General features: G+C 35.7%; 3 protein-coding genes across 3 annotated transcripts in view; 1 reads left to right on the plus strand and 2 right to left on the minus strand.

The window, feature by feature from the left end:
• Positions 1-1,984, plus strand: part of LOC103132387 (uncharacterized) — a 3,691-nt gene extending 1,707 nt beyond the window's left edge. The window contains exons 2-5 of the mRNA XM_016667357.1: positions 21-460; positions 532-577; positions 661-1,231; positions 1,714-1,984. Coding sequence (XP_016522843.1) covers positions 21-460; positions 532-577; positions 661-786 — 612 coding nt within the window. The 3' untranslated portion in view covers positions 787-1,231; positions 1,714-1,984. The remainder of the gene's footprint in view (positions 1-20; positions 461-531; positions 578-660; positions 1,232-1,713) is intronic.
• A 3,032-nt stretch (positions 1,985-5,016) lies between these two features.
• Positions 5,017-7,039, minus strand: LOC103132388 (uncharacterized). The gene is made up of 5 exons (XM_007544188.2): positions 6,926-7,039; positions 6,696-6,793; positions 6,398-6,542; positions 6,187-6,307; positions 5,017-5,369 (listed from the first exon to the last, which is right to left on the minus strand). Exons 1-5 carry the CDS (start codon positions 6,959-6,961, stop codon positions 5,071-5,073), a joined length of 699 nt encoding a protein of 232 aa, XP_007544250.1. The 5' UTR covers positions 6,962-7,039; the 3' UTR covers positions 5,017-5,070.
• Positions 7,040-8,337: 1,298 nt separating this feature from the next.
• LOC103132389 (uncharacterized) overlaps positions 8,338-11,658 on the minus strand; it is a gene marked incomplete at its 5' end in the record, with an annotated part of 6,404 nt that continues 3,083 nt past the window's right edge. Inside the window, 5 exons of the mRNA XM_016667358.1 lie at positions 8,338-9,070; positions 9,878-9,998; positions 10,089-10,233; positions 10,387-10,484; positions 10,617-10,764. Coding sequence (XP_016522844.1) covers positions 8,772-9,070; positions 9,878-9,998; positions 10,089-10,233; positions 10,387-10,484; positions 10,617-10,764 — 811 coding nt within the window. The remainder of the gene's footprint in view (positions 9,071-9,877; positions 9,999-10,088; positions 10,234-10,386; positions 10,485-10,616; positions 10,765-11,658) is intronic.

An 11,658-nucleotide genomic window follows, 5' to 3' on the forward strand; every position in this document is an offset into this window, starting at 1 on the left:
GACTATTGAATGTAACACAGGTTGAATACAATGGGAATGTAGGGAGACCCAAAGTTAATATAGAAACTGAAACTCTCACTCATCTACTTAGTAGTGGTTTGCCATTGACTACCTTGTGTAGGCTTACTGACATTTCAAGGTCAACATTTTACAGACGTATGAAAGAGCATAATCTGTCTGTAAGAAAACTCTATTCCAGCATTTCAGATGCTGCATTAGATCAGAAGGTTAGGTCTATAAAGACCAGAATGCCAAATGCTGGCTACAGATTGGTGAAAGGGTCTCTTCAAGCAATGGGTGTCCGGATTCCCTGGAAGAGAGTGCAAATGTCTTTGCAGCGTGTGGACGGAGCAGGAATTATTTCCAGAATGGTCCAGCTGTCTTGCAATTCCAGACGACAATACTGTGTTCCGGCTCCATTATCTCTTGTCCACATTGACACAAATCATAAGCTCATCAGGTTTGTATATCTAAATACATAAGGAATCTACATATATTTTTTGTTTATGATAACAATGTGTATATTTCTAGGTACAACATTGTTATTTTTGGAGCAATTGATGGCTTTTCCAGGAAGGTAAGTTGTTTTATTTTGTATTTCAAGTCTTTTCATCACTTGTGTCCATTTGATTTAACTTAATTCTAAAAATTGTTCTATAGATATTTTACTTGAACACGGCTGGCAACAACAAGGCAGAAACAGCGTTTTGTTTCTTCATGGATGGGGTTTGCAAGCATGGATGGCCATCAAGGCAAGTTAATAAATTATGTTTAAATAAGATATAACATTCTATGTAGGATGTTCTTGAATTACCTTGATTCCTTTCCAATGAAACTTTTTTGTGTTAAAACATAAACCTGCATGTTGATGGAGCGGAGTTAGGTATGTCCATGTACATAATGCCACTGTCTGCTTTCCTTGATTTTGGTTTGTCTTTTTCTTTTGTTGTCTCTTACCTTTGCGTTTTTTATATTTTCTTTTACATCTTAAACTTCATTCCACATTTCAAGACTGCTAGAGACCTCTAATGTGAGTTTGATGATGTCCTTATACATCAAACATGTATAAGGACATATTGCAGTGAGTGTTGCATGACATAATTTTCCATTTCCCTTACAGAGTTCAAGGGGATCACGGGGTTGAAAATGTGGACATTGCGAAGTGCATGTTTACGGTTCGAGGTACTGGACGTGGCAGTTTCATTGCTGGGAAAAGTGTTCATAACCAGCGGTAACGTACCAAAAAGTGTCTGTCTTTTTCTGCTATTTACAACAATAAAAAGCTTGATTCTTTTAATTTTGTTTTATAAAAAATATCTGCTTCAATAACATTATTTGGCAACATTTAATCATAAAACAATAATGACAAGTTGCTGTTATGCAAAAATGGATAGCAAAACAAGCAACCAAACAGGTTGTGAATGACCAGGGTTGCTCATGTTTTTGATGGAATTTACTGAACTCCTTTGTGACAGACAATGTATCAACAAGAGAAACGCGTATCTGAAATATTGGAGTAATTTCCTTTTAATACTGACTGAATAATTTGTGTGGAATTACTTTTTTTTTTTTTAACTACCATTGAAAACCAAATCCAAATTTCTATATTTGTGATTAGCAGTAGGAAGTAATATTCACTACAAAATTATTTCTAAATAAAGAATTTGACAGTTATAATGTTTTGTCTTCAAATATGTAATTCTTATGTTTCAGAATTGAACGCTTGTGGAGAGATGTTTGGAGTGTAACTTCAAAGTATTACAACATGCTCCACAGTTTGGAGGAAGAGGGTCACATTGACCTGTCCAACGCTGTCCATCTGTTCTGTTTGGGGTACATCTTTATACCACGACTAAGGAAAGATCTGCAGAATTTTGAGGACAGCTGGAATGCTCATCCGTTGAGAACTGAAAGAAACCTGTCACCGAACCAACTGTGGACAATTGGAATGCTGCAGGAACCAGTGCAAGAGCCCGACCTCGCAGAGGTGGTTTTTCTATGTTTTACTTGGCTGTAATTGTAACATTCATATTTCATAGCACAAACATGGCATCACTACATGCATATGTACATCTTTATTTATTGAATTAGATGGTTGGATCGATCGATGTAAATGATCTGTCCTTGACTTTTGTCTAAGCGGATCCTGCAAGGTGCGGAAGGGCTGTCCCTAGATCAACAAAGTACAGAACATGGAATTAATATTCCAGAAATCCAGTGCCCGCTGTCCACCGAGAGACTGTCTGCACTGCAGGAGCATGTAAACCCTTTGGCTGAGTCAACATCACTTTGAGAAGATCTCTATTTCTTAGCTCTTGAGGTGGCCTCTGGTTGATCTGATAGAGCACTGTATATACATAAAACTGCTGGAGATGCACCAGCCCTCCTGGCAACCCTACAGGGATATAGATGTGCTACATAATAAATGGATCTTAGTTTTATTTATGAAGTCAATATGGTTTTTAGTCTGTCGATGTCTTCACAGTTTTGAAGAATTTACTGTAAGGAAAAGATTTACATTAAATAGAACATGCATTATTTGTTGTAAAATGTTTTTTTTTTAATAGATCCTGTACATCAGGGGTCCCCAAACTTTTTCCTGTGNCTGTACATCAGGGGTCCCCAAACTTTTTCCTGTGACGGCCACATAACTTTTCCCTTCTCTGGTGGGGGCCGAAGTCAGTTTGTAACAGAAGAAGTGTGACGATTGCAGGAGTGCCTAAATGTAAAAATGTACTGTTTTCCAGAAAGCACAATCAAATAACCCTCTCTGGGTTCTTCACAGAACAAAAGTCAGGAAATAACTTACACTATTAATGAAATAAATAATTAAATAACCCTCTCTGGGTACTTCACAGAAGACAGGAAGGATTATAGTTTTTATTTTCAGAAATATGAGCCGCACCAGACTATGAGCCACAACCCCAAAGTTGTTTTTTTTGTTAAATAAACAGTAAACATACACATCTAAGCCTCAGATATCTCTGATGCTCCAGGTTTTCCACAATGATGCAGCAGAGGGAGATGGACACCCAAAATCTGAGTCATAACAGCTCGATTCAATATCACATTTTTTTTTAAGGTTGAAAATGAAAAAGGTGCAAAGTTTATATCTAACTGAACTGATTACGGTAGTTTCCGAACGGTAACTGGAACAGTCAAAGTGCTGATCGGTCGTGTCTGCTACTAGCATGTGCTAAATGAAAATAGGCACGTTCATCCGTTTCTTCTTCTGCTTCTTTAGATTTCAATGTAAGCTTGAATCCATTATTGTTGCACTACTGCCATCTACACGATCCTAATATCTATACCTCTAATTCTCATAATGATCGCATTATTATGTAATAAATAAATAATAAAAAAACGAAATATCTTTTTCCCTCAATGCTATTTAACTGATCAACAATATTACAATATTCTCACATTTCAATTCCCTATTAAAACCTAATTCCGTTTTAATGGGCGCTTTCTTATTTTATTTCCAATTTTGACTTCCAATGATTTACTTCCTGCTAAAGAGCCCCCTGGTGGTTGAAGAGAAATCCACATATAAGCGGCTTATAGTCCGGGAAATACTTTATATGAAAAAAAAAAATCTAAATGCTCTCTGGTATTGTTGAGAGTGCCGGACCAAATGTGGAGGCAGGCCGTAGTTAGCTGCTGTACATTATATATAACTTCAAAATAACTTAAATTTTCATGTTCACAGACACAAAAACAAAATACAAAGCTATCTTTTGGAATATTTTTCTGTGAAAGTGGTTTTAAAGCTGCTTCTTTGTGTGCTTTGGAGTTTCTGTGCTGATTCATTTTTTTAGGAAGTGAGTGATAAAAGCTGGTAGCTCTTGAATTGCTACAAAATAAAGCTGTATTTCCTCCTTCAGCCCACTGGCTGCCATGTTGACACCTTGAGATGCCATGAGACCTAAATTCTGAACACCCAGTTTTCCATGTCTGGCATATAAACATTCATTTTAGCTTTTAAACTGGTTCTATTGATCCTGTGTCCAGACAGAGGGATAATCAGTAGCCCAGCATCATGACCTGTTTGTACTGAAGATCCTGCAGCTTCCACTTCTCTTCCTGACATGGCGCCTCCTCACCCTGACTCTCATACAGGAGGAACCACAGAGCTCTGTTAGGTTAAAGCTCATCTTCTGAAGTTGGGATATTTTTTCTCCAACAGGATCCAGAGGAATCACCTCAAACCAGATGTTGGGCTGGATTTTATTTCACCGTCATTTGTGAATGTTAGAGCCTCAGTTTCAACAGTGAAGCTATAAAGGTTGAAAAAGGTTATCAGTAAGTGTCATCAACATCAATATTTCCAATAAGAGGCCAAAATAAAAATAGTTTGATAGAGGACAAGCTTCTCAGACTCTGAGCTCCAAGCAAAATGCCAGAGAGCACCAAAAAAATTTTTCCCCCTAAATTAGACAATTTAATTTGTAATTACAGCAGGAATGGAACAAAAATAAAGAGAAGCAATTGATGTCATTAACAAAATTTTATTTCTTTCAAAGTTTTTTGTGAGTGACCATGACTATGTAGTACATGTTCAAATCAAATCACTTATTAACACGCCAAGATATTTTAGTGCAAGATTTACAACTTCAGGTTTGCTATAGAGTAATTTCAGTGTCCTTGTTCTGAAGAACATTACAATTGCATTAATCCATTAAAGGGTTAGGATGTCATGTTTCTTCCTACTTTATAAATGCTATAAGGACAATAAAGAAATGCAACATGTTCTTAAAACTATCACAGAGAATTACATTAGAAAAAGTAACAATGTCTTACACAATGAACAAGTATGATTAGTATTGTAGTGAAATACATAATACCACAGAACATTATAATAAAATATATAAATTTTGCAAAGATAACATTACAGTACCATTAAAGAAAACACTGCATGCTCAGATGGCACTGTGATTCTGTGTAATTTGAAGAAAGATTAACATTTTCTTAACTCATGAAATCCTGGTCTTTGAACAGCGTAAAATTCCTTTTTTTAAACTAGGTCTGAACTATTGGTCCAACAATAACCACTTTTATATACCTCCTGAACTACAGTCTCTCAAAGCTGAATCCATATGTGACAGCAGTACTGAGGTTACTCTTGAAGGACTCATAATCACTTAGATGGGCCATTGGAAATGTCACTGTGCTGGTACAAGCACTTACTACAGGATAGCACACAGTGTGGCCTGGTGTATGCTCTAGGCAATGGTGATCAAAAATCACAGTGACTTTAAATGTATTTCTTTCTGATACAAGCAAATGTTTATGTGCCTGCCCAGTCATCCACTGCATCACCATTGGGACAGTCAGAGTCAGCACTTCTTCATTGTCAGCTTGTTCTGCATCTATAAAAATATTAATAACATTGTTAATTTGTCATTCAAATAAGAAGTATTTTCGACAAATTAAGCACAATCTGCCAGTAATAGTAAAGTAATTTCATTTTCTTTTAATCATTTGCTTTTTCCAGGAATTACAAACCTCTTAAACATGCATTATGTTAAGGATTATATTTAATTGACTATCACGTTGTTTTGTATTCGACAAGTTTTTATGTTTTATGAAACATTTTTCATTTACCTGAGCACATACAGAAAAACTTTATGTATGTGCTCAGGTAACTCTTTATTTGATGCCTTAAACATTATTTGGGCAATTTTAAAATAAAACTAAACTTTAAAATGTAAGACTTCTACATTTTAATAAGGTTGAGTCAATGTAGAAACAAAAATAATTTGAATTAAATTATTCACCCGCTACTGGGCTAAAAGAGGTTCCAATCCAAAAAACAGGTAGACATGATTCTCCTACATAACGAAACTGATATGTATTAATTGAAATTGAAAATTGAAGTGTTCTGCACTCTTGGCATTGTTGGATTTTCCAACTTTTTCTACGTCATAATAAAGCATTTACTAGCATACAATAAAAGGGTTTGCTTAGAGTTTGTCAACAGGCATGTGGGAGACTCCCAAGAGCTATGCCGGAATAAGCTTAGGTGTAATACTTTCCAAGTCAGAATTGTCAGAGCAGTAAGCTACTTGGGGTTATGTGTTTTGCTCATGGCTGAAGTGGAAACTTGAATCGAACTGAAAACTTTACAAATGAATAAAATATTTACTCACAGGGACATACAGTTAGTTTTAGCAAGAATTTACATACCTTCAAGTTCATACAAGAAATCTTGCAAGTACTCCAAAATTTTGGTCTCCTGTGCTTGTTTTCTAGAACCCTGTGGACTCAGTTGTGGGTCAATGTGTGACATAATGTAATTTGAGTCAACCTAGGAAAAAGAATATTCTAACATTAAACATGTGGGGGAAACTTAATGGATGTAACAAACACATGAAGATTAAATATATTCACAGTGTACCTTGTCATTATGTCCAAAAACAAAAAGACTGCGACACTCATCTGGTTTTTTCTCCATTAGATTGATCAAGTTGTAAACGCCAAGACCTTCTCGCAGTTGTTTCAGCATAGGTGTGCGTTTTGTTATTGCATGCAGAGAGACAGCCCTATATAGTCAATGAAAGAAATATTGTGATTCATTCAGTTGGTAAAATGACTGAATTGAAATGTGTTCTGCAATCTTAAATCATTCCCTAGTAAACTAATAATTTGAATCCAAAGCAGTAAACAATGCCATAGTACTTGAATCCAAAACTTACCTCAATATAGAGTTCATATGCTCAGTGTCAATCGGGCCGGTGTAACCACACTCCAGTATGTCTTCAGAGTACACAGAAAGGTCGGATGCATCTTTAATCTGTTTGCATGGTGTGCAGAATATAGGACTGACTAACTGATTAACTATCAAAGGACACAATATGATAAAAGCACTAACAAAGTTAATGATTGATAAATTTAACAATAGATTCTGTAGTTTAACTTAACATACCTTTGTTATGAGAGTTGATAACTCTGCATCATACATGCCCTGAGTCTCAATTTCTCCAGTGACAAGATAGTGGTAGCACCATTCCTGTAGGAAACATGGTGGTGGTCCTCCTTGGGCTAGACTCACAGCAAATATCTCCCCTGCTACTCTGTAAATATGAAAAGATCAATGAACTGAGGTGTTGCATAGCATAATTCACATTTTTTCTTAAAGTCANAAGATTTACATTAAATAGAACATGCATTATTTGTTGTAAAATGTTTTTTTTTTAATAGATCCTGTACATCAGGGGTCCCCAAACTTTTTCCTGTGGGGGCCACATAACTTTTCCCTTCTCTGGTGGTGGCCGAAGTCAGTTTGTAACAGAAAAACTGTGACGATTGCAAGAGTGCCTAAATGTAAAAATGTAATCAAATAACCCTCTCTGGGTTCTTCACAGAACAAAAGTCAGGAAATAACACTATTAATGAAATAAATAATCAAATAACCCTCTCTGGGTTCTTCACAGAATACAGGAAGGATTATAGTTTTTATTTTCAGAAATATGAAAATACCAGACTATGAACCACAACTCCACTGTTTTTTTTTGTTAAAGAAACGGTAAACATACACATCTAAGCCTCAGATATCTCTGCTGCTCCAGGTTTTCCACAACGATGCAGCAGAGGGAGATGGACACCCAAAATCTGAGTCATAACAGCTCGATTCAATATCACCTTTTTCTTAAGGTTAAAAATGAAAAAGGTGCATTGTTTATATCTAACTGAGCTGATTATTTATATGTAAATAATTCTGAACACCATGGCATGGAGTGCATCCCAGTTTTCCATGTCTGGCATATAACCATTCATTTTAGCTTTTAAACTGGTTCTATTGATCCTGTGTCCAGACAGAGGGATGATCAGCAGCCCAGCACCATGACCTGTTTGTTCTGAAGATCCTGCAGCTTCATCTTCCTAACATGGCTCCTCCTCACCCTGACTCTCATACAGGAGGAACCACAGAGCTCTGTTAGCTTAAAGCTCATCTTCTGAAGTTGGGATATTTTTCCTCCAACAGGATCCAGAGGAATCACCTCAAACCAGATGTTGGGCTGGATTTTATTTCACCGTCATTTGTGAATATTAGAGCCTCATTTTCAACAGTGGAGCTATAAAGGTTTAAAAAGGTTATCAGTAAGTGTCATCAACATTTCCACTAAGAGGCCAAAATAAAAATTGTTTGATAGAGGACAAGCCTCTCAGACTCTGAGCTACAAGCAAAATGCCAGAGCACCAAAAGCACCATTCCCCTAAATTAGACAATTTGTAATTACAGCAGCAATGGAACAAAAATAAATAGAAGCAATTGATGTCATTAACAAAATTATTTCTTTCAAAGTTTTTGGTGAGTGACCATAGTACATGTTCAAATCAAATCACTTATTAACACGCCAAGATATTTTAGTGCAAGATTTTCAACTTCAGGTTTGCTGTAGAGTAAATTCGGTTTCCTTGTTCTGAAGAACATTACAATTACATTAATCCATTAAAGGGTTAGGATGTCATGTTTATTCCTACTTTATAAATGCTATAAGGACAATAAAGAAATGCAACATTTTCTTAAAACTATCACAGAGAATTACATTAGAAAAAGTAACAATATGAGGCACTGTAATAACAGATGTACTGTAATGTACTACATTACACTGTAGTAATAGATGGCACTGTGATTCTGTGTAATTTGAAGAAATATTAAAATTTCCTTAACTCAGGAAATACTGGTCTTTGAACAGCGTAAAATGTGTTTTTTTAAGCTAGGTCTGAACTATTGGTCCAACAATAACCACTTTGATATACCTCCTGACCTACAGTCTCTCAAAGCTGAATCCATATGTGACAGCAGTACTGAAGTTACTCTTGAAGGACTCATAATCACTTAGATGGGCCATTGGAAATGTCACTGTGCTGGTACAAGCACTTACTACAGGATAGCACACAGTGTGGCCTGGTGTATGCTCTAGGCAATGGTGATCAAAAATCACAGTGACTTTAAATGTATTTCTTTCTGATACAAGCAAATGTTTATGTGCCTGCCCAGTCATCCACTGCATCACCATTGGAACAGTCAGAGTCAGCACTTCTTCGTTGTCAGCTTGTTCTGCATCTATAAAAATATTAATAACATTGTTAATTTGTCATTCAAATAATAAGTATTTTTGACAAATTAAGCACAATCTGCCAGTAATAGTAAAGTAATTTCATTTTCTTTTAATCATTTGCTTTTTCTGGGAATTACAAACCTCTTAAACATGCATCATGTTAAGGATTATATTTTATTGACCATCATGCTGTTTTGTATTCGACTAGTTTTTATGTTTTATGAAACATTTTTCATTTACCTGAACACATACAGAAAAACGTTATGTATGTGCTCAGGTAACTATTTGATGCCTTAAACATTATTTGGGCAATTTTAAAATAAAAATAAACTTTAAAATGTGAGGCTTCTACATTTTAATAAGGTTGAGTCAATGTAGAAACAAATTAAATTAAATTATTCACCCGCTACTGGGCTAAAAGAGGTTGCAATCCAAAAAACAGTTAATCATGATTCTACTACATAATTAAACTGATATGTATTAATTGAAATTGAAAATTGAAGTGTTCTGCACTCTTGGCATTGTTAGATTTTCCAAATTTTTCTATGTCATAATAAAGCATTTACTAGCACACAATAAAAGGGTTTGCTAAGAGTTTGTCAACAGGCATGTGGGAAACTCCCAAGAGCTATGCAGGAATAAGCTTAGGTGTAATACTTTCCAAGTCAGAATTGTCAGAACAGTAAGCTACTTGGGGTTATGTGTTTTGCTCATGGCTGAAGTGGAAACTTGAATCGAACTGAAAACTTTACAAATGAATAAAATATTTACTCACAGGGACATACAGTTAGTTTTAGCAAGAATTTACATACCTTCAAGTTCATACAAGAAATCTTGCAAGTACTCCAAAATTTTGGTCTCCTGTGCTTGTTTTCTAGAACCCTGTGGACTCAGTTGTGGGTCAATGTGTGACATAATGTAATTTGAGTCAACCTAGGAAAAAGAATATTCTAACATTAAACATGTGGGGGAAACTTAATGGATGTAACAAACACATGAAGATTAAATATATTCACAATGTACCTTCTCATTATGTCCAAAAACAAAAAGACGGCGACACTCATCTGGTTTTTTCTCCATTAGATTGATCAAGTTGTAAACGCCAAGACCTTCTCGCAGTTGTTTCAGCATAGGTGTGCGTTTTGTTGTTGCATGCAGAGAGACAGCCCTATATAGTCAATGAAAGAAATATTGTGATTCATTCAGTTGGTAAAATGACTGAATTGAAATGTGTTCTGCAATCTTAAATCATTCCCTAGTAAACTAATAAATTGTATCCAAAGCAGTAATCAATGCCATGGTACTTGAATCCAAAACTTACCTCAATATAGAGTTCATATGCTCAGTGTCAATCGGGCCGGTGTAACCACACTCCAGTATGTCTTCAGAGTACACAGAAAGGTCGGATGCATCTTTAATCTGTTTGCATGGTGTGCAGAATATAGGACTGACTAACTGATTAACTATCAAAGGACACAATATGATAAAAGCACTAACAAAGTTAATGATTGATAAATTTAACAATAGATTCTGTAGTTTAACTTAACATACCTTTGTTATGAGAGTTGATAACTCTGCATCATACATGCCCTGAGTCTCAATTTCTCCAGTGACAAGATAGTGGTAGCACCATTCCTGTAGGAAACATGGTGCTGGTCCTCCTTGGGCTAGACTCACAGCAAATATCTCCCCTGCTACTCTGTAAATATGAAAATATCAATTAACTGAGGTGTTGCATAGCATAATTCACATTTTTTATTAAAGTCACCTGTCAACAAGGCTTTTGTTCAAAAACAGTTCTAAATATAATCATTGTTTTCAGCAAAGTTGAGCTGACTGTCCAGGAACGACCCAAGGTATTTAAATTCATATTAATTCATAGTTATGATGCCTTCATCGTCATGAAGAAAACTCTTAGAATGAAAAGGTGTGTCCCAACTTTTGGTCTGTACTATACATTTGTCTTATTTACTTGTCATACCTTAAAACAAGAATGCATGCATCAGATTGGCAAATAAGTAAAAAACATACTTGAACAACTGTTTATCAAGGTCGTTAAACGAGTACTTTGGAATCTTTCCCCTGTCACTGTCACCTTCAAAAAGCCTCCTCTCAATCCCTGCAACCTTAACTATGGAACAAAATTAAATGAACACAGAATAAAACACATTATAAGTAAAACATGGCCTAAAACCTTCAGATTAATTCCAATTATCAAAAGATAAATGAAACACTGCCTTTTAAGCCCTATAAAAAAAAGTAAACACATTAGAGCACATTGCTTCAATTCCTGACGTCATAACTTGTCCACATTCAGTTCATATTACTGTACACAGTATATAATAACATAAAAAGACAGGCTTACTGGTAAGAAACTCCTTCCTCAGAGCTCCTGTGTCTACACCTATTTCTCCAAGAAAGGAGACTTTCAAAGGGTTCACAGGGCCACCATTTTTTTGGCGCTGCCAAAGTATCAGTCCTCCTTCCACAACACTGTCTCTTGAAACACATATGTCAAATGTTTTGCTGGGGTCCACTTGTGTTGCTGCCCATTTAACGACATCATCTTCACTGTATAGATATTTAAATTACA

Source organism: Poecilia formosa, unplaced genomic scaffold (genome assembly GCF_000485575.1).
Source record: "Poecilia formosa unplaced genomic scaffold, Poecilia_formosa-5.1.2 Scaffold1027, whole genome shotgun sequence".
NCBI lineage: Eukaryota > Metazoa > Chordata > Actinopteri > Cyprinodontiformes > Poeciliidae > Poecilia > Poecilia formosa.